Genomic DNA, 19,894 nt, shown 5'->3' on the forward strand with positions numbered 1-19,894 from the left:
AATCTGGGTTTCATCTCATAACGATGAGGTAAACTGAAGAAGTGCGGTCAAGACAACGATGTCCTTTGAAATCTTCAGAAGATTGTTATAGACTTCTTGAGGAAAGGTCCGCAGAGGATCGTGAAGTCACTCTCCTCCCTACTGAACAATTTGAACACCCACCTCACCTGCAGGGCAGCCAACATTGTGAGTGATATAAGCAACCTGTTATGTAGCCTTGACCACCTCTGGGCGAAGGTAGTGGAGCTCCACAAGATTATTAAAGAACTTCACCCCCCCAGGCTGTCAGGAGGTTTTACTCTATCGATTATTTAAAACAACCAAAAACAGCACAAACATGGAAAATGTTCCCAAAATCAATAACATATTAACCACAAATGCTGAAATGAGCTGGCTAACGACTATTAGCATAGCACAACTTCACAACTATGCCACCTCAGGGCATTTTACTTACACAACTGATGAAGAGGATAAACTCTAAAACTTTACTTTTACATGAGACTGACATATAAATATTCAAACTAGACACTTTCAACAGATGGGCATCCCCAACCTGGTCCTCGAGAACCAGCGGTCCCCAACCTGGTCCTCGAGAACCAGGGGTCCCCAACATGGTCCTCGAGAACCAACGGCCCCCAACATGGTCCTCAAGAACCAGGGGTTCTCGATGGTAACTTGTAGTTAAAGATATTAGCTTATGATTTCTGATTTTAATTTGTAGTTTCTGATGTTAGCTTGTAGTTTCTGATGTTAGCTTGTAGTTTCTGATGTTAGCTTGTAGTTTCCGAGTTAGCTTGTAGTTTCCGAGTTAGCTTGTAGTTTCCGAGTTAGCTTGTAGTTTCCGAGTTAGCTTGTAGTTTCCGAGTTAGCTTGTAGTTTCCGAGTTAGCTTGTAGTTTCTGATGTTAGCTTGTAGTTTCTGATGTTAGTTTGTAGTTTCTGATGTTAGCTTGTAGTTTCTGATGTTAGCTTGTAGTTTCTGATGTTAGCTTATGATTTCTGATTTTAATTTGTAGTTTCTGATGTTAGCTTGTAGTTTCTGATGTTAGCTTGTAGTTTCCGAGTTAGCTTGTAGTTTCCGAGTTAGCTTGTAGTTTCCGAGTTAGCTTGTAGTTTCCGAGTTAGCTTGTAGTTTCCGAGTTAGCTTGTAGTTTCCGAGTTAGCTTGTAGTTTCCGAGTTAGCTTGTAGTTTCCGAGTTAGCTTGTAGTTTCCGAGTTAGCTTGTAGTTTCCGAGTTAGCTTGTAGTTTCTGATGTTAGTTTGTAGTTTCTGATGTTAGCTTATGATTTCTGATGCTAGCTTACAGTTTCTGATGTTAGTTTGTAGTTTTTGTTGTTGGCTTGTAGTTTCTGATGGTAACTTGTAGTTTCTGATGTTAGCTTGTAGTTTCTAATGTTAGCTTGTAGTTTCTGACAGTTTAGTTTCTGACGTTTACTTTTTTCGGATGTTAGCTTGTAGTTTCTAAAATTAGCTTAGTTTATGACGTTAGCTTTTTTCTGATGTTAGCCTAAAGAGTTTAAAACCAAATGCCTACTGGAACTAACATTGTTAAAAAATAATACAAAATCAAAATGACCGATTACATCTCTAAACATTGGCCACATGCTGGTTACTGATGTAGGGAGCTGAACTGCATTTGGTCGCAGAAGCTGTTTTGTTTTCACTACATTATAGGTATTTCAGAGTTGGGAACCCTAGCTTGAAATATATTTCCAGCTCACTCTTTAGCGCTGTAAGATACCTTACGGGTAATGGTGGACCCAAAGGTGGCTCTGAGATCCGTCACAGTATCTGATGCTGTGTTTGCTGCTGGAATCAGAGATGGAGCTGAAGCCTGCTGAACTGATGAAGCAGAAAAGTACTGAGAAACTTCAGATGTCTTTTCACAGGTTCTGTCTGCAGCTTTGGGCTTCTCATTGAGCATATTTGACTCTACAAGCTTGTTGCACAGCATAGTGCAGGTGTAATCCATATACGAACGAGTTACAGTCCTCATTACAGCAGGCTTCATGCTATTGCCTGGAACCGTGTTAACCATGTAGCAAATGAGGGATTATCCATCAAGCTCACATTAAACTCCCAACTTCCTTTGACTAATTAGTCCATTAGCTAATGAAGTACAAGCTGCCAATGTGCATACCTGCAAACTGGACAACCTGCTGCTTACGACTACTATGATATAACCCTGTCTCGTCGTCCTTTCGCTGCAGGTAAATGTTGACACCGAAACTATAAGTGGCGGAAAGACGAGATGATCTTCCCTACATCTCCTCTCAAAGACACATTAAGGAGCTCCATGTGAATTGGCTTCCAATATCAGGTCTGAGACGGCTTACATACCAAACTACATTTCCGTCATTCTTTACTCTGGATGAGTGAGGACAGAAAAGCAAGAATACACAATTATCTCCGAAAAGACTGGTTCCATTTGCATCAAACGGGCGTCTCCTGTTCAGTCATTTATCCTCCAGCTTTCATCATCCTGCACCGCCTGAGATGGAAATTTACAGCTGGACTGAAACCTTTCATCTGCTGATGGTAAGTGTTTTAGTTCAGATGTAACACTAGAAAAGCCAAAGAAACAACCAACCGAAAGTAGTTTCCTTGAATCGTTGAAAATCCGGACACTTTTTAACAACACGAAACATTCCTGCTTGAGCCTTGTTGATTTCATGTGCCAGTAAAGATCTGCAGCAATTAATTTGATAAAGGTTTGTTTTGTCGAGTACTTCAGGGTGCACTCTCAGTCACTCCATGCTTCCTCTTCATTCTGCATGTTAGCATGAAAATCTGATTATGATTTTTGACGTGTTTAATCTGGAAAAGCAGCTGTGAAATGGTGAGAATATTGTTGGGATTGGGAAACATTCTGACGATCCCATCATTTAAGAGAAATGTGGTGAAAGATGATTCAGATTCAGGTAAGAAATCAAGTAGAAGCTGTTTTTGTCCTCTGAGAATTTTTTAATTAATATTTAATAAATAAAAAAAATTCAGAAATTTAGAATGAAGTAAAAAAAAAATCAACCAACATTCTCAGACTTAAGTTTTTTTTTTTTTGTTTTTTTTTTTTTTTTAAATAAACTGAATTAAATTTTCCATTTTCTGTGAATTTATTTCTGAACAGAAACCTTTCAGGTGAGAAAACAGCTTCCTCTGCTCAGCCCAGACACCATCTGGATGCCATGCCTCTGCAGGGATGTGCTGATCATTTATTTTGATTGGACTGGATTTGTTTGGATCTTCTGCAGCAACTAGCTGCAGCTTTTCTTCCTGGGGTCCGTTTGTTAAATAGTCAGGATTTATATTTACACTCACACAATAAGACATCCCTGCATTCAATAGTCCATGAACTCAACTTCAAATATACAGACATGCACACACACGCATGTATACATACATACATACATTTCTAAAATTCATTATAATGTATTTAGTGTCTGTTAAGTTTCTCGTGTAAACAGCTGTGAGTTGTTGTTACAGATAATCACGCTGTTGCAGGGGATTGTTTTTCAAAAATGCTGTCTTTGGGTGGTTTTCTTAAATTTCCTAAATTTTCCGGTGTTTGCATGGTGACATTTTTACTCAGCTTTGCGATTTTTCTTTTACATTTGGCTGTTTGGAGACATCAGTTGTTTTCCGGGTTGGTGAACTGGAACGCAAACTTCCTGGTCATGACGCGACCTACTCTGGACTGCTCAGAATTCCGACTCAACTTGAACGCACCAGTCGCTGAGGGTAATCCCTTACAGGGACTGAAATAATGGGTCGTTTTTAGGACTTTGGACCACTTTCTGTTCAGCTTTGATACTTTAAATGAATCCATGAGGCAGACGTTTGGAGAAGACTTGTAAAATAAAACCTACTGTAATAAGGTCACCATGGGACAACTCAAACCACTTGATTGTTGTTTGGGATAAATTTGCATGAAATGCTGTTAAAGTAACAAGATAAAGCTTTGCTTCCATGTAGCAGAGAACTGGTCACATGATTTAGCCTTTACCAGCTTCTCGTCACCATCGGGCTTCCCTCCCCATTTATCCAACCAGTGAATCAGAAAGTCAACAAGCTGAACGGCCTCTCAGGCCATGAGCAAGGAAAGTGGCCTTGCAGTGACTCAGCAACGAGAAGAGAAATGCCCTTCTTTAATTAGCTTTAAGAGCCGGTCGTAATATGAAGGCTGCCAAGTCTGCAGCGACGCACCAAGAAGAGGACAGAGTGAAGGGAACAGGAAGAAAGGACAAGATGTGAGAGCTGGAAAATAAAAAAAGCTGCAAGACTGAAGGGAATGTAAAAGGTAAGAGCGGGTTCAGAGTCTGAGCGGCGCTTAATGTCCCTGAATAATGAGCAAAAGATGAACGAAAAAACACTAATTAAAACAGTAATAAGCCTGAGGCAGCTTGTTCTCTGAGGGAAAGTTACAGTTCAGTACTCGTGTTATCAGCGTAGAAGCGTCGGGGTAACGCCGCCTCCATCCTGACTCACCACCGACTCCATTCACATTCAATTAGGAGAAAATGCAAAGTGGCATCTTCAAAAGTCAAACCAGCCCGTAAACCAAATATTTAGTTTAAAGAGAAACTGACTGGAGAACATCAGTTTAATGTTTCATCGCAGAAAGCAGAAAAAATGTTCACTTTAAAAAAACATCTTTAACAGAAACGTTTGTGCTTGTCAACGAGCCCTAAAAACCACCAACCAGACCAGAAACCTGGGTGTAGTGATGGACTGGGACCTAAAACCACCAACCAGACCAGAAACCTGGGTGTAGTGATGGACTGGGACCTAAAACCACCAACCAGACCAGAAACCTGGGTGTAGTGATGGACTGGGACCTAAAACCACCAACCAGACCAGAAACCTGGGTGTAGTGATGGACTGGGACCTAAAACCACCAACCAGACCAGAAACCTGGGTGTAGTGATGGACTGGGACCTAAAACCACCAACCAGACCAGAAACCTGGGTGTAGTGATGGACTGGGACTAAAACCACCAACCAGACCAGAAACCTGGGTGTAGTGATGGACTGGGACCTAAAACCACCAACCAGACCAGAAACCTGGGTGTAGTGATGGACTGGGACCTAAAACCACCAACCAGACCAGAAACCTGGGTGTAGTGATGGACTGGGACCTAAAACCACCAACCAGACCAGAAACCTGGGTGTAGTGATGGACTGGGACCTAAAACCACCAACCAGACCAGAAACCTGGGTGTAGTGATGGACTGGGACCTAAAACCACCAACCAGACCAGAAACCTGGGTGTAGTGATGGACTGGGACCTAAAACCACCAACCAGACCAGAAACCTGGGTGTAGTGATGGACTGGGACCTAAAACCACCAACCAGACCAGAAACCTGGGTGTAGTGATGGACTGGGACCTAAAACCACCAACCAGACCAGAAACCTGGGTGTAGTGATGGACTGGGACCTAAAACCACCAACCAGACCAGAAACCTGGGTGTAGTGATGGACTGGGACCTAAAACCACCAACCAGACCAGAAACCTGGGTGTAGTGATGGACTGGGACCTAAAACCACCAACCAGACCAGAAACCTGGGTGTAGTGATGGACTGGGACCTAAAACCACCAACCAGACCAGAAACCTGGGTGTAGTGATGGACTGGGACCTAAAAACCACCAACCAGACCAGAAACCTGGGTGTAGTGATGGACTGGGACCTAAAAACCACCAACCAGACCAGAAACCTGGGTGTAGTGATGGACTGGGACCTAAAACCACCAACCAGACCAGAAACCAGAAATGAAGGGGCAAGTTACCGCTGAAGTCAATGCACATCTGGATCTTAAAATTGGATCTGTTCAGGCAGGTCTGATGGATATACAACAAACCCTAAGCTCCGTTACCAGCGACAACTCGGAGTTACAACAGCGTGTGAGTACTAACGAAGACGACGTGGTCAAGTTGGTGGTGAGGATGAGTGCACTTGAGAAAGACAATGCCTACCTGAAGGAGAAGGTGGAGGACCTTGAAAACAGAAGCCGAAGGTCCAATCTTCGCTTTATCAATGTTCCGGAGAAAAGTGAACAGGATGACATGGTGGCCTTCGTGGGTCAGCAACTGATCCCCTCACTCCTTGGGAAGGAAAACTTTCCTTCGACACCGGTGGTGGAGAGGGCGCACCGCACACCGAAATTCAATAATACCTCCAGACCTGGCCCTCCAAGACCTATCCTGGTGAAGTTTGCAAACTTCCAGGATAAGGTGAAGATTCTGCCATTGGCCAGGGAGAAGGAACATCTTTCATACGGAGGAGCAGCCGTCTTCATCTATCCGGATTTTAGTCCACAGACATCCAAGAAACGACGTGAATATGATGATGTTAAAAAGAAGCTCCGTGCCGCAAATGTGAAGTACTCCTTGATTTATCCCAGTACGCTGAGGGTAGTGGTGGAAGGAAAGACAAAAATGTTCCGCTGCTCCAAAGAAGCTGAGCAGTTCTTTCGAGATCTTCCCTCTGGATCGGCGACGTAAGTAAGACTTTTGATTGAGCGATCTGGTACTTAACTGTCTGTTCCAGGAACTATTGACTATTTTGCAAATGGCAGTTTAAGTTAAATAATGATAAACACACCGGTTAGTGAACTTTCTTAACTCAACTTGGCTAGGCAAGTGCAGTGTTTGCCGTAAAAGGCTTGCCGTGAACCGTGTGTGCTGCGATAGAATGTCGCAAAGTGGCAGCGGACTATGAGCTGTTGGTGTATAATTTGCTATTTTGCTCAGTGAGTGATTATTTTTTTGTAAACTTTTTTTTAAAAGAACAGCGTTATGAATTTCTAATAAATATATTAGCATAGAAGTCAGTGCCTACAGGCATCCTCTTTTTTTATATATATATATATTTTTTTCTTTTTCCTTGTGGTTTATGATCTTGATTTGTTTTTCTATTATGTGTGTGATGTGTGTAGTGTGGCTGTTTGTGTTTGTTTGTGGAAATGTGAGTTTTTTGTTTTGTGGTGTGTTTTTGTCTTTGCGTGTCTTTGTCCTTGTCCGTTTGTCTGTCTGTCTGTCTTTTCGTTTGTGGCCCTTGCTCCCAGATCGTGTACCCGCTCTTCCCGGTTCTATGTTTCTGAGACAGAGTAGTATGTACAGTTATGATAGTGATAATTCGTCCTCATTAGAGGATGTTTCTGATTTAAATTTAAACTATTTCCAGTTTCCTGACTATGAATCTCGAAAGGGGTTGAGTGATATGGATCCTGACAATAATATTTTTAAAAATATTAACAATAACTGTGCATACTACACTAACACAACTTTTAATGAAACTATTACACTGGATAACAAGCTATCAATAGTCCATTTTAATAGCAGAAGTCTTTATAAAAATTTTGAAAGTATCAAAGACTATTTGTCCCAATTCAAATCACCTTTTAATATAATAGCAGTCTCAGAAACATGGATAAACATGGATAAAGGTATGGACTTTACGATGAACGGCTATGAAATGTTTTGTATGAACAGAAAGAATAGGAATGGAGGGGGTGTGGCTTTATATATTGACGAAGCTATTAGTTGTAAAATGATAGAAAATATGTCAATGGCTGTGGAGGATGTATTTGAATGTATAACTGTGGAAATTGTGCTACAAAAAAGGAGAAGAATTCTTGGAAGCTGTGTTTACAGGGCCCCAGGTTCAGATATTAATCTTTTTAAAGACTGGATCGAGCGGCTGTTCGATAAAAAAATTAACAAAGAAATTATATTATGTGGAGACTACAATGTAGACCTTTTAAATAAAAATAATCACAAAATTACGGAGGACTTCACTGATATGATGTTTAGTAATAATTTTTATCCATTAATTTTAAGACCAACCAGAATAACAGCACAAAGTGCGACTTTAATTGATAATATTTTTACTAATATATTAGATAATAAAATTCATAGTGGATTGTTGTTAAACGATATCAGTGATCATCTTCCAGTGTTTATGGTGTACAATGTTAACTGCAAAGCAATCAAGGATGATGGTGTCAATTACTATAGGATTAAAACTGAGCAATCACTAATTAACCTAAAGAATGACTTAGCATCTTATGATTGGAACTTTATGAGGAGCTAGATGTGAACACAGCTTACAATTCTTTCAGTGAAATATTCAGTTTATTATATGAAAAGAATTGTCCACTTAGAAAATGTAGAAAGAAAAATAACTCAAAAACTCCTTGGATCACAAAGGGACTGTTAAATGCATGCAAAAAGAAAAATAATTTACATAAACAGTTTCTTAAGCACAGAACAAGTGAAACGGAGCTGAAATATAAACTATATAAAAACAAGCTAACAAGTATTTTAAGAGAAAGTAAAAAGGCTTTTTATACTAAATTACTCAACAGTAAAAGGAGCGATATTCATGGTTTGTGGAATATACTAAAAAGTATAATTGGTGGTGGTTCTAAAAGTTCATGTTATCCAGAGTTTTTTATGGAGAATGGGAATGTTATAGCTAATAAGGAGGAAATTGTTGAGAAATTTTTTTGTAAATATAGGACCTGAACTAGCTGGAAAAATCCCAACTGATAGTGAACCTGTGTGTAATTTAATAGAAACAAATACAAACTCAATGTTCCTCACCCCTACTGACGAGAAGGAAGTCTTAGAGGCAATACGAAAATGTAGTAATAAAACATCTCAGGATTTTAATGGGATCGACATGAGAACAATTAGGAATGTTGCAGAGGCTGTAGTTAAACCATTTACACATATATGCAACTTATCATTTGAGCATGGACAATTTCCTTCTCAAATGAAAATTGCAAAAGTAGTTCCATTATTTAAAGCAGGTGATAAACACACCTTTACAAACTACCGTCCTGTCTCTCTCTTACCACAGTTTTCAAAAATACTAGAAAAACTATTTAATTCAAGATTACATACTTTTATTGAAAAAAATAAATTGCTCTCTAATAGCCAATATGGTTTTAGACAAAATCGATCAACATCACTTGCCTTAATTGAATTAGTGGAGGAAATCACAAGGTATATTGACAACAATAAATTTATTATGGGAATTTTTATTGATTTACAAAAGGCTTTTGATACCATTGATCATAGCATATTACTAGATAAATTGGAAAAATATGGCATTAGAGGACTACCACATAGATGGATAGGGAGTTATCTGAGGGACAGGCATCAGTTTGTCCAGGTTGAACAGTATAAATCTAATTGTAAGAATATAAAGTGTGGTGTGCCTCAGGGCTCTATTCTCGGGCCAACACTATTTTTACTTTACATTAATGATATTTGTAAAATATCTGAAATAATGAAATTTATACTTTTTGCAGATGATACAAATATTTTATGTTCAGGGCATGACCTGGAGAAACTTCTGAAAGATGTTAATGAAGAAATGTATAAATTAAAAAAACTGGTTTAATATAAATAAGCTGTCATTGAATGTAAAAAAGACGAAGCTTATACTGTTTGGTAACCGGAAAAAGGATATGCCAATACAAATAACCATACAAAATACAGTAATAGAAAGAGTACAGCAAATTGTGTTTTTAGGTGTGGTTATTGATGAAAAGATGTCTTGGAAACCCCATATCTGTTACTTGCGCTCAAAAGTTGCCAAGTGTGTGGGTGTGATGAAGCGATGTAGTCTGATACTGAATCAGAGTGCTTTGCTTATCCTTTACCATTCCTTCATAATGTCATATTTAAATTACTGTATCGAAGTGTGGGGAAATTGTTACAAATCAAATTTGTTACCATTGATCATTCTCCAAAAAAGAGCCATTAGAGTTGTTCATAAAGTTAAATATAATGATCACACCAACCCACTTTTTCTTAACACATTTAACTTAAAATTACATGATGTGGTAAATTATAAAATGGCACAAATCATGTACAGAGCATCAACAAATTCTCTGCCTGTCAATATTCAAAATTTATTTCAAGATAGAGATGCTCATCATGCATATAATTTGAGAGGAAGTCATAAACTATATCAGACAAAAGTAAGGACAACTCTAAAGGCTATGTGTATTTCTGTGAGGGGAGTCACTCTATGGAACAACTTATCTGAGGAAATGAAAACTTGTAAAAATCTTTTGTTGTTTAAAAGTATGTTTAAAAGGAAGGTAATGAGTGAGTACCAGGAGGAGATGAGGCAGTGAAAACTTCATGGCCAGGCACATGCACCGAGTGTCAAATTTCTGTCTATATAGTATGTGTTAGAAGTGTATTACCTGATTATGTTTGCTGTGTAAAACACATGGTTGATAACAACATGTTAAAATGTATTGAAGTCATGTGATCGGGAAGAGCGGGGGGCGGTCGGGAGTGCGTTGGGCCTGTCTTTGTCATTGTCTTGTCTTGTCTTGTCTGTGTTGATTATTGTGTAAATTTTGTAATTTTGTTTTGTGTTATGCTGCGTGGTGTGTGAAGGGGGTGGACTAAAATAAGCATTGCTTCTCCCATCCCCCTTTTCAAACCAAAATTGTAAAAAAAAATTTGTAAAATTGTTTTTGTAAAATTGTTTTTGCAAATTGTGAATTTGGTTTGAAACAAATGAATAAACAAACAAACAAACAAACCTGGGTGTAGTGATGGACTGGGACCTAAAACCACCAACCAGACCAGAAACCTGGGTGTAGTGATGGACTGGGACTTAAAAACCACCAACCAGACCAGAAACCTGGGTGTAGTGATGGACTGGGACCTAAAACCACCAACCAGACCAGAAACCTGGGTGTAGTGATGGACTGGGACCTAAAACCACCAACCAGACCAGAAACCTGGGTGTAGTGATGGACTGGGACTTAAAAACCACCAACCAGACCAGAAACCTGGGTGTAGTGATGGACTGGGACCTAAAACCACCAACCAGACCAGAAACCTGGGTGTAGTGATGGACTGGGACTTAAAAACCACCAACCAGACCTTTATGAAAAACACACCAAGGGAACCACAAAGTCCTCTTACTATCACCTTTGGAATATAAGAAAGATCTGATGTCTCAGCAGGACCTGGAAAAACTGGTCCAGGTTTTCATCTTCATGTGGATCACAGTAACGGGTTCTTTGCGGCTCCATAGTAGAGTATCTCAGACACCTGCAGCTCATTCAGACCTCTGCCGCTCACAAAGACCAAGAAACTGGACCACATCAGTCCAGCTATGGTCTATAAAGCTCTGAATGGTCCAGATATGACCCTACCAGACCTCTGGTCATCTGGATCCAGTCTTTGTTATAACGTCTGAAAAACCCCCGGATCTCCGAGCTGCTGCCCTGTTCTGTACAAATAAACTCGCCTCGCTTCAGCTCTACTATAAGTTCTGACCGGACAAGTCGGTCCACGTCAAACGTCAAAAGCCCGTTTCAGAGGGAAGGTTTTACTGCAAGCAGGCGGTTTTCCTCCTCAGATGTGGAACATGAATCTGCTTTGCTGGGCTGGAGGGGGTTTTTGTAAAATAACGGACCCAGACTCCAGCACGTGGCTGTGTGATCTATCACCTCATCTGGTCTCCGAGCAGCAAACCACCTACCGTGGTGAAGCGTGTGCAGTTTGGCCTGTGATGCTGTAACGAGGGCGATCCATCACGCGCACACGGATTACGCCTGGAGAAGACCACGGCCGCCGTGTGGAGGGGGAGGGGAGCGCCATAACCACTCACACTCATTCTACAAGCAGTCAACAAGCAGGCCAGAACGTGTGAAGCTAAAGTATTTAATTAGCAGAGCGGGGAGGTTCGGTGTGTCCGGTTGGACAGACGAGGCAGAGTTGTCGAGTTTCTGGTAGATTAGTTTAATGTCAGGATTACTGCAATCTGCTGTCACGTTCATGGAAATGATGAGTTCACAGCGAGTTCTCACAACAGAAGCTCGGCGTTTTCTTCTGCTGGACATCCGTCCTTCCTCCTGTCTGTACGTGTTAAAGATGCCGACTGCGATGAGTTCTTCCTTTCCCTCCAGTCAGACTGAAAATGATCCTTTAAAACTGCTGGTGCTTCTCGTCCAGATTCAAACCTCGCTCCTCTGAACGTTTCAGTGGGAAGTAAAGCAGAACTGCTTCACCGTCTCGCGGTCCACACCGCCTCATTGGATTGAGGATGAGGAGTCACCTCCATCTCATGTTTGATCTCTGGATAAAACACCTGATCAGCTCTGCAACGTGGACGCAGCTTGGAGCATCATGATGAGACAAAATCAGGGTTAATCAGCCCAGGTGCTGGTGAGGGAACATTAACTCATGTCTGTTGGACTCACATAGAGTTTTCCTGAAGCTAAACCAAGTGGCATTCTTCTTCCATGAGACCAAACAGCCATGAGGAAAACTGGAAACATGAAAATAACCGAACAAGAAAGCAGAACATTTGCTGAGCTTGATCCTCTGGAACCACAACGCCGCCCAACACCAACAGTCTTAGCATTCTTAGAGCTAGCATGACCATCAATACAGATTTCTGGGAGGATTCAGATTACTTAAATTTCACGACTTAATTTACTATTTATTACTTACATAATCATGTTTGACAAATCTACATCCACTTCTGAAATACAGCATTCCAATGGAGGTTGTCAACATTTACCAGTTTACCAGTCTGTTATCCAATTTTTTTCCTAAATAATGTGACTGGTGGCAAAACTTCCTGTTAATTTCAAAACATTCAGCATTTACTAAACATAAGCGAGCTGTCTTAGCATTAGATGCTAATGTGAGGACCAAAGTCTTAGCATTAGCTGCTAATGTGAGGACCACAGTCTTCGCATTAGCTGCTAATGTGAGGACCAAAGTCTTAGCATTAGCTGCTAATGTGAGCCCCACAGACTTAGCGTTACCTGCTAATATGAGAGCCATGGTCTTAGTGTTAGCCGCTAATGTAAGCGCTCATGATCTGAGCATTTTCTGTTAATGTGAGAGCTCATGTTAGTTGCTAATGTGGGAGCCACGGTTTTAGCGTTAGCTGCTAATATGAGAGTCACAGTCTAAGCGTTAGATGCAAATGTAAGCTCTCATGATCTTCACGTTAGCTGCTAATATGAGAAACAATAAGTTGCTAAACTGGCTGTAAAAACACGTGAGTGTAGCATTATGTTTTTGGCGGCGGCGACAGGAAACCTCTATGATGCGTTTAGAAGCTAAGATCCTGCAGTAGGTAACGGAAGACAAGGGTCCCTGCTGTCACTGGAGAAGGACACATATAAAACATTGATCTCTTTGTTTTATGAACTGACATTGGATTTATTAAATTTGAATGGATTAATTAGGGATTTTTTAACCATGAGGTTACCATAGCAACACGAGACATTGAGAGTTTATTGAAATTGAATAGCATTTACTGCCTTTAGACCTGGAACAAGTTTAATGGAGGACGAAGAGATCACCAACATTGACGAGATGTTTGAGGGTCGTCTCCATGGAGACCAGAGAGCTGCCTGATCACTTTTAAACATTAATATTGACCTTCTGAACCTGGTTTCATTCGATTAAGAAGAGAAAAGAGCTGAATATGATCAGACGTTCCCGACTGGGTTGGAACTTGTCTGAGGGACAAATTGCAGCCGTTCAGCAGTAATTCCCTCCGAGGTTTCAGTTTGAAGTGAGAGCGATTTCAGACCAGGACAATCACTTTAACTACCTCTCAGCAGTGATTTCCAACGTTTTTCTACCATTTAGAGTAAAGTTTGTTCTCCACTTAGTGTGGGAGATGAGACAACATCATATCACGACCTCGCTGGAGCTGGCTCATGTTGCCATTGATCTGCTCCAAAATGTGGAATCGCTGCTGCTGCAGGATCTTTACAAAGAAATAAATATACAAAACTGATCTATTCCATGAAAATAATTTAATAAAAACAACAAAACAAAAATGCAGGTTTAAAAAATGTTTATTTATTTTAATTTGAAAAGAAACAATATTTAGTTTTTTCTGATTTGATGAAATCTGAGAAATCTTTACATTTTATGTAAAACACAATAAATTTCTATAAATTTATGTCAGAAATGAAATATTTTGATTCCGTTTATATAAATGAGAATAAGTTAAGTTTTAATTTAAATATGGAAAATTTGATTTTTTAAAAGAAATAATAAGGTTTTTCCTGAATCATGTCATTTTAAAATAAAATTTATTTTGTTAGTTTTTTTCAAAATTAAATAATTTTAAATTCAATTTTCATAAAAATGTTTGTCTGAAATTATTTAATCTGAATAAACATGCCAGTTCTGACTTAAATTCATGAGAACATTTAGATTAATAGAATATTTAGTAGAAGATAAATTTTTATCGACATGAAAAAAATATTTTCTCTAAATGTTTTGTTTTTAAACCTTTTTAAAAAAATATATTTTGCTTAAATAGAACTATTTCAGTAGAGCATAATTTAGAAATTGATAAACTAAATAGAATATAAGTTTAACAATTTTTATTTACATAAAAAAATCAGAATGAATATAACTATGTATTAAATTGTTTTAAAATTGTTTAAAATTAAAAATACTGAATAAGAATCATTAAAAATTAAAAAACACGACAGCAGACTGAAAAGAGTTCCCTGTTTTCCTGATCTGACCCCCCCCCCCCCCCCCCCCCGGGCGTCATTCAAGCCGATGCATCAACCGTCCCGATCCGCCCAAAAACATCTGATTCTGACACCACTGGCCTTTTCAGCTCAGCTTCTGTCCTCCAACACGGGAACACACCGCGGCCTGACAGCGTGTGTGTGTGTGTGTGTGTGTGTGTGTGTGTGTTGACCCCCGCCTGCTGATGTACGGTACACACCAACCAACAGTGTTCAAAACAGGAAGCTCGGGAATGCAAGACGCCCGTGTCAGGTTGACCCATTACGTCTGCAGAACAGAATAGAACAGAACTCTGAGGGCTGCCCGGCCATGTCTCAGAGTCCTCTGCAAACCTCAGCTCATAAGTTTAGGGACAGCTTGCTATGAGATTCACTAGGAAAGTGTCCGTGGCTTCTGAGAGAAGCTGCTGCATGATGTATTTTACACGCGTGTAAACCGAGGAGTTTGTGACAGCAGATAAAAAAGCTGCAGTGAGACGACGAGCAAAAAGCCGCAATCACACACAGATCCATTCACAAAATAAAAAAGTTTTAAAAAGTTTAATAAAATGTCTGAAATAAAACTTTATACAACTGAATATTAAACAAATGAATGAGAATAAATGAAATGAAATCATTTTTTAATTTCACAATTGGGACTGCCTGACCTCACATGACAACGAAACAAAAGATATTGTTTTATTAAATTAGATAAAGTGGAAAATGAATATATTTAAAAAAAACAGATGTGTTTTCTCGCAAATTAGGGTTAAAAACCTGAATAATTTGCAAGTTTCCTCTGAGATTAATTTAATTTAATTGAATCTACTTGAACCTGGAGGCACACCGATGTGCTGCAGGTCTGCGAGGGATAAGAGTGGCGGGCTACCTGGTGGGGGACGTGCAGGTTGAAGTCTAATCCACAGACGAACTCCGAGTGATGCTCCACGGTGTCCAGTAGAGGCGGATCTCTGCTGTAATCCCAGAACCTAAACACACACACACACACACACACACACACACACACTTAGAACAAAGTTGTAAAAATCTACAACAGTGTCATAATTGAACCCTCAGGCTATTTATTCATTTCATGTTTTCCAGAATCTTCTTCACTAGAATGTGGATTTACTCTCTAAACCCCCCGGGTCCGTGCAGATGGAAATTCCTGGTTCTGGTCCTGATGGAGGTTTTCCTAGCTGGTTCTGGTCCTGATACAGGTTTTCCTTGCTGGTTCTGGTCCTGATGGAGGTTTTCCTTGCTGGTTCTGGTCCTGATGGAGGTTTTCCTTGCTGGTTCTGGTCCTGATACAGGTTTTCCTTCCTGGTTCTGGTCCTGATGGAGGTTTTCCTTGCTGGTTCTGGTCCTGATGGAGGTTTTCCTTGCTGGTTCTGGTCCTGATGGAGGTTTTCCTTGCTGGTTCTGGTCCTGATGGAGGTTTTCCTTGCTGGTTCTGGTCCTGATGGAGGTTTTCCTTGCTGGTTCTGGTCCTGATACAGGTTTTCCTTGCTGGTTCTGGTCCTGATGGAGGTTTTTGTTGCTGGTTCTGGTCCTGATGGAGGTTTTCCTTGCTGGTTCTGGTCCTGATGGAGGTTTTCCTTCCTGGTTCTGGTCCTGATGGAGGTTTTCCTTGCTGGTTCTGGTCCTGATGGAGGTTTTCCTTGCTGGTTCTGGTCCTGATGGAGGTTTTCCTTGCTGGTTCTGGTCCCGATGGAGGTTTTCCTTGCTGGTTCTGGTCCTGATGGAGGTTTTCCTTGCTGGTTCTGGTCCTGATACAGGTTTTCCTTCCTGGTTCTGGTCCTGATGGAGGTTTTCCTTGCTGGTTCTGGTCCTGATGGAGGTTTTCCTTGCTGGTTCTGGTCCTGATGGAGGTTTTCCTTGCTGGTTCTGGTCCCGATGGAGGTTTTCCTTGCTGGTTCTGGTCCTGATGGAGGTTTTCCTTGCTGGTTCTGGTCCTGATGGAGGTTTTCCTTGCTGGTTCTGGTCCTGATGGAGGTTTTCCTTGCTGGTTCTGGTCCTGATGGAGGTTTTCCTTGCTGGTTCTGGTCCTGATGGAGGTTTTCCTTGCTGGTTCTGGTCCTGATGGAGGTTTTTGTTGCTGGTTCTGGTCCTGATGGAGGTTTTCCTTGCTGGTTCTGGTCCTGATGGAGGTTTTTGTTGCTGGTTCTGGTGGAGGATCTGCTCTGCCAGTCTGTATGATGGACTGAGTCTTAAAGCTGAACTGGTTTTCGTGAAATTAATGTTTTTCTTGTTGAAAATGTTCTCTTGTGAAGTAAAATCCGAAACAAACTGATATAAAGTCTGAAATGTGGGTCTGAAACACTAGGATTCCCCACTAAGACCATTAAAACCAGTCCAGGATGTGGTTTAGATCTGATTTCTTCTCTTGTTTTGTTGTTCAGACTTTTTAAATCCAGTCTGGATTCACTGCAGTTCAGACAGAACCAGTCTGAGACCATACAATGCAGAAGGCGGATTATCAGACCCAGAACCAGATCTGATTGTCTCACTATGTATGAAGACCAGATGGCGGTAACGGGGAGAATGACGGTAACGGGGCAGTAACGCGGAGGACGATGGGAACAGGGAGAACAGCGGTAACGGGGCGGTAACGGGGTGGTAACAGGGAGAACAGCGGTAACGGGGCGGTAACGGGGTGGTAACAGGGAGAACAGCGGTAACGGGGTGGGAACAGGGAGAACAGCGGTAACGGGGCGGTAACGGGGTGGTAACAGGGAGAACAGCGGTAACGGGACGGTAACGGGGTGGTAACAGGGAGAACAGCGGTAACGGGGTGGGAACAGGGAGAACAGCGGTAACGGGGCGGTAACGGGGTGGTAACAGGGAGAACAGCGGTAACGGGGTGGGAACAGGGAGAACAGCGGTAACGGGGCGGTAACGGGGTGGTAACAGGGAGAACAGCGGTAATGGGGTGGGAACAGGGAGAACAGCGGTAACGGGGCGGTAACGGGGTGGTAACAGGGAGAACAGCGGTAATGGGGTGGGAACAGGGAGAACAGCGGTAACGGGGTGGGAACAGGGAGAACAGCGGTAACGGGGTGGGAACAGGGAGAACAGCGGTAACGGGGTGGGAACAGGGAGAACAGCGGTAACGGGGCGGGAACAGGGAGAACAGCGGTAATGGGGTGGGAACAGGGAGAACAGCGGTAACGGGGTGGGAACGGGGAGAACAGCGGTAACGGGGTGGGAACGGGGAGAACAGCGGTAACGGGGTGGGAACAGGGAGAACAGCGGTAACGGGGCGGGAACGGGGAGAACAGCGGTAACGGGGCGGGAACAGGGAGAACAGCGGTAACGGGGTGGTAACAGGGAGAACAGCGGTAACGGGGTGGGAACAGGGAGAACAGCGGTAACGGGGCGGGAACGGGGAGAACAGCGGTAACGGGGCGGTAACGGGGTGGGAACAGGGAGAACAGCGGTAACGGGGCGGGAACGGGGAGAACAGCGGTAACGGGGCGGTAACGGGGTGGGAACGGGGAGAACAGCGGTAACGGGGCGGGAACGGGGAGAACAGCGGTAACGGGGTGGGAACAGGGAGAACAGCGGTAACGGGGCGGGAACAGGGAGAACAGCGGTAACGGGGCGGGAACGGGGAGAACAGCGGTAACGGGGCGGGAACGGGGAGAACAGCGGTAACGGGGCGGGAACGGGGAGAACAGCGGTAACGGGGCGGGAACGGGGAGAACAGCGGTAACGGGGTGGGAACAGGGAGAACAGCGGTAACGGGGCGGGAACAGGGAGAACAGCGGTAACGGGGCGGGAACGGGGAGAACAGCGGTAACGGGGCGGGAACGGGGAGAACAGCGGTAACGGGGCGGGAACGGGGAGAACAGCGGTAACGGGGCGGTAACGGGGCGGGAACGGGGAGAACAGCGGTAACGGGGTGGGAACAGGGAGAACAGCGGTAACGGGGTGGGAACGGGGAGAACAGCGGTAACGGGGTGGGAACGGGGAGAACAGCGGTAACGGGGTGGGAACGGGGAGAACAGCGGTAACGGGGTGGGAACGGGGAGAACAGCGGTAACGGGGCGGGAACGGGGAGAACAGCGGTAACGGGGCGGGAACGGGGAGAACAGCGGTAACGGGGCGGGAACGGGGAGAACAGCGGTAACGGGGCGGGAACGGGGAGAACAGCGGTAACGGGGTGGGAACGGGGAGAACAGCGGTAACGGGGTGGGAACGGGGAGAACAGCGGTAACGGGGTGGGAACGGGGAGAACAGCGGTAACGGGGCGGGAATGGGGAGAACAGCGGTAACGGGGCGGGAACGGGGAGAACAGCGGTAACGGGGCGGGAACGGGGAGAACAGCGGTAACGGGGCGGGAACGGGGAGAACAGCGGTAACGGGGCGGGAACGGGGAGAACAGCGGTAACGGGGCGGGAACGGGGAGAACAGCGGTAACGGGGCGGGAACGGGGAGAACAGCGGTAACGGGGCGGGAACGGGGAGAACAGCGGTAACGGGGCGGGAACGGGGAGAACAGCGGTAACGGGGCGGGAACGGGGAGAACAGCGGTAACGGGGCGGGAACGGGGAGAACAGCGGTAACGGGGCGGGAACGGGGAGAACAGCGGTAACGGGGCGGGAACGGGGAGAACAGCGGTAACGGGGCGGGAACGGGGAGAACAGCGGTAACGGGGCGGGAACGGGGAGAACAGCGGTAACGGGGCGGGAACGGGGAGAACAGCGGTAACGGGGCGGGAACGGGGAGAACAGCGGTAACGGGGCGGGAACGGGGAGAACAGCGGTAACGGGGCGGGAACGGGGAGAACAGCGGTAACGGGGCGGGAACGGGGAGAACAGCGGTAACGGGGCGGGAACGGGGAGAACAGCGGTAACGGGGCGGGAACGGGGAGAACAGCGGTAACGGGGCGGGAACGGGGAGAACAGCGGTAACGGGGCGGGAACGGGGAGAACAGCGGTAACGGGGCGGGAACGGGGAGAACAGCGGTAACGGGGTGGGAACAGGGAGAACAGCGGTAACGGGGTGGGAACAGGGAGAACAGCGGTAACGGGGCGGTAACGGGGCGGTAACGGGGAGAACAGCGGTAACGGGGTGGACGGGAGGAAACAATCTGCAGAGAGAAGTTATGAAAATTCACTGTGAGAAAGAAACGAGCAAAGTGGAGAGCGAGCGAGCCAATAAAACCTCCTGCAGACCTCCGGTAGAAACGGCCAATCAGACTAATTGAAAGACTGTTTCTCTTCCTGGTCCTGACAGGATGGTGTATGCATGTGCGCGTGCACGTGCATAACAGGCCTGACGCAGCAAACACTCCCTCCAGACTCATCCACTTTGCAAATGTAATTAAATCATTTTCAGAGGGAGCTGCAGCTCCCA

General features: G+C 43.8%; 1 protein-coding gene across 1 annotated transcript in view; it reads right to left on the bottom strand.

The window, feature by feature from the left end:
* The window catches only part of pex7 (peroxisomal biogenesis factor 7), a 99,433-nt gene that overhangs the window by 2,319 nt on the left and 77,220 nt on the right, over window positions 1-19,894 (bottom strand). The window contains exon 10 of the mRNA XM_079255757.1: window positions 15,424-15,523. Within this exon, the coding sequence (XP_079111883.1) occupies window positions 15,424-15,523 (100 nt within the window). The remainder of the gene's footprint in view (window positions 1-15,423; window positions 15,524-19,894) is intronic.

This window comes from Telmatherina bonti, assembly GCF_933228915.1.
Source record: "Telmatherina bonti genome assembly, chromosome: 16".
Lineage (NCBI taxonomy): Eukaryota > Metazoa > Chordata > Actinopteri > Atheriniformes > Telmatherinidae > Telmatherina > Telmatherina bonti.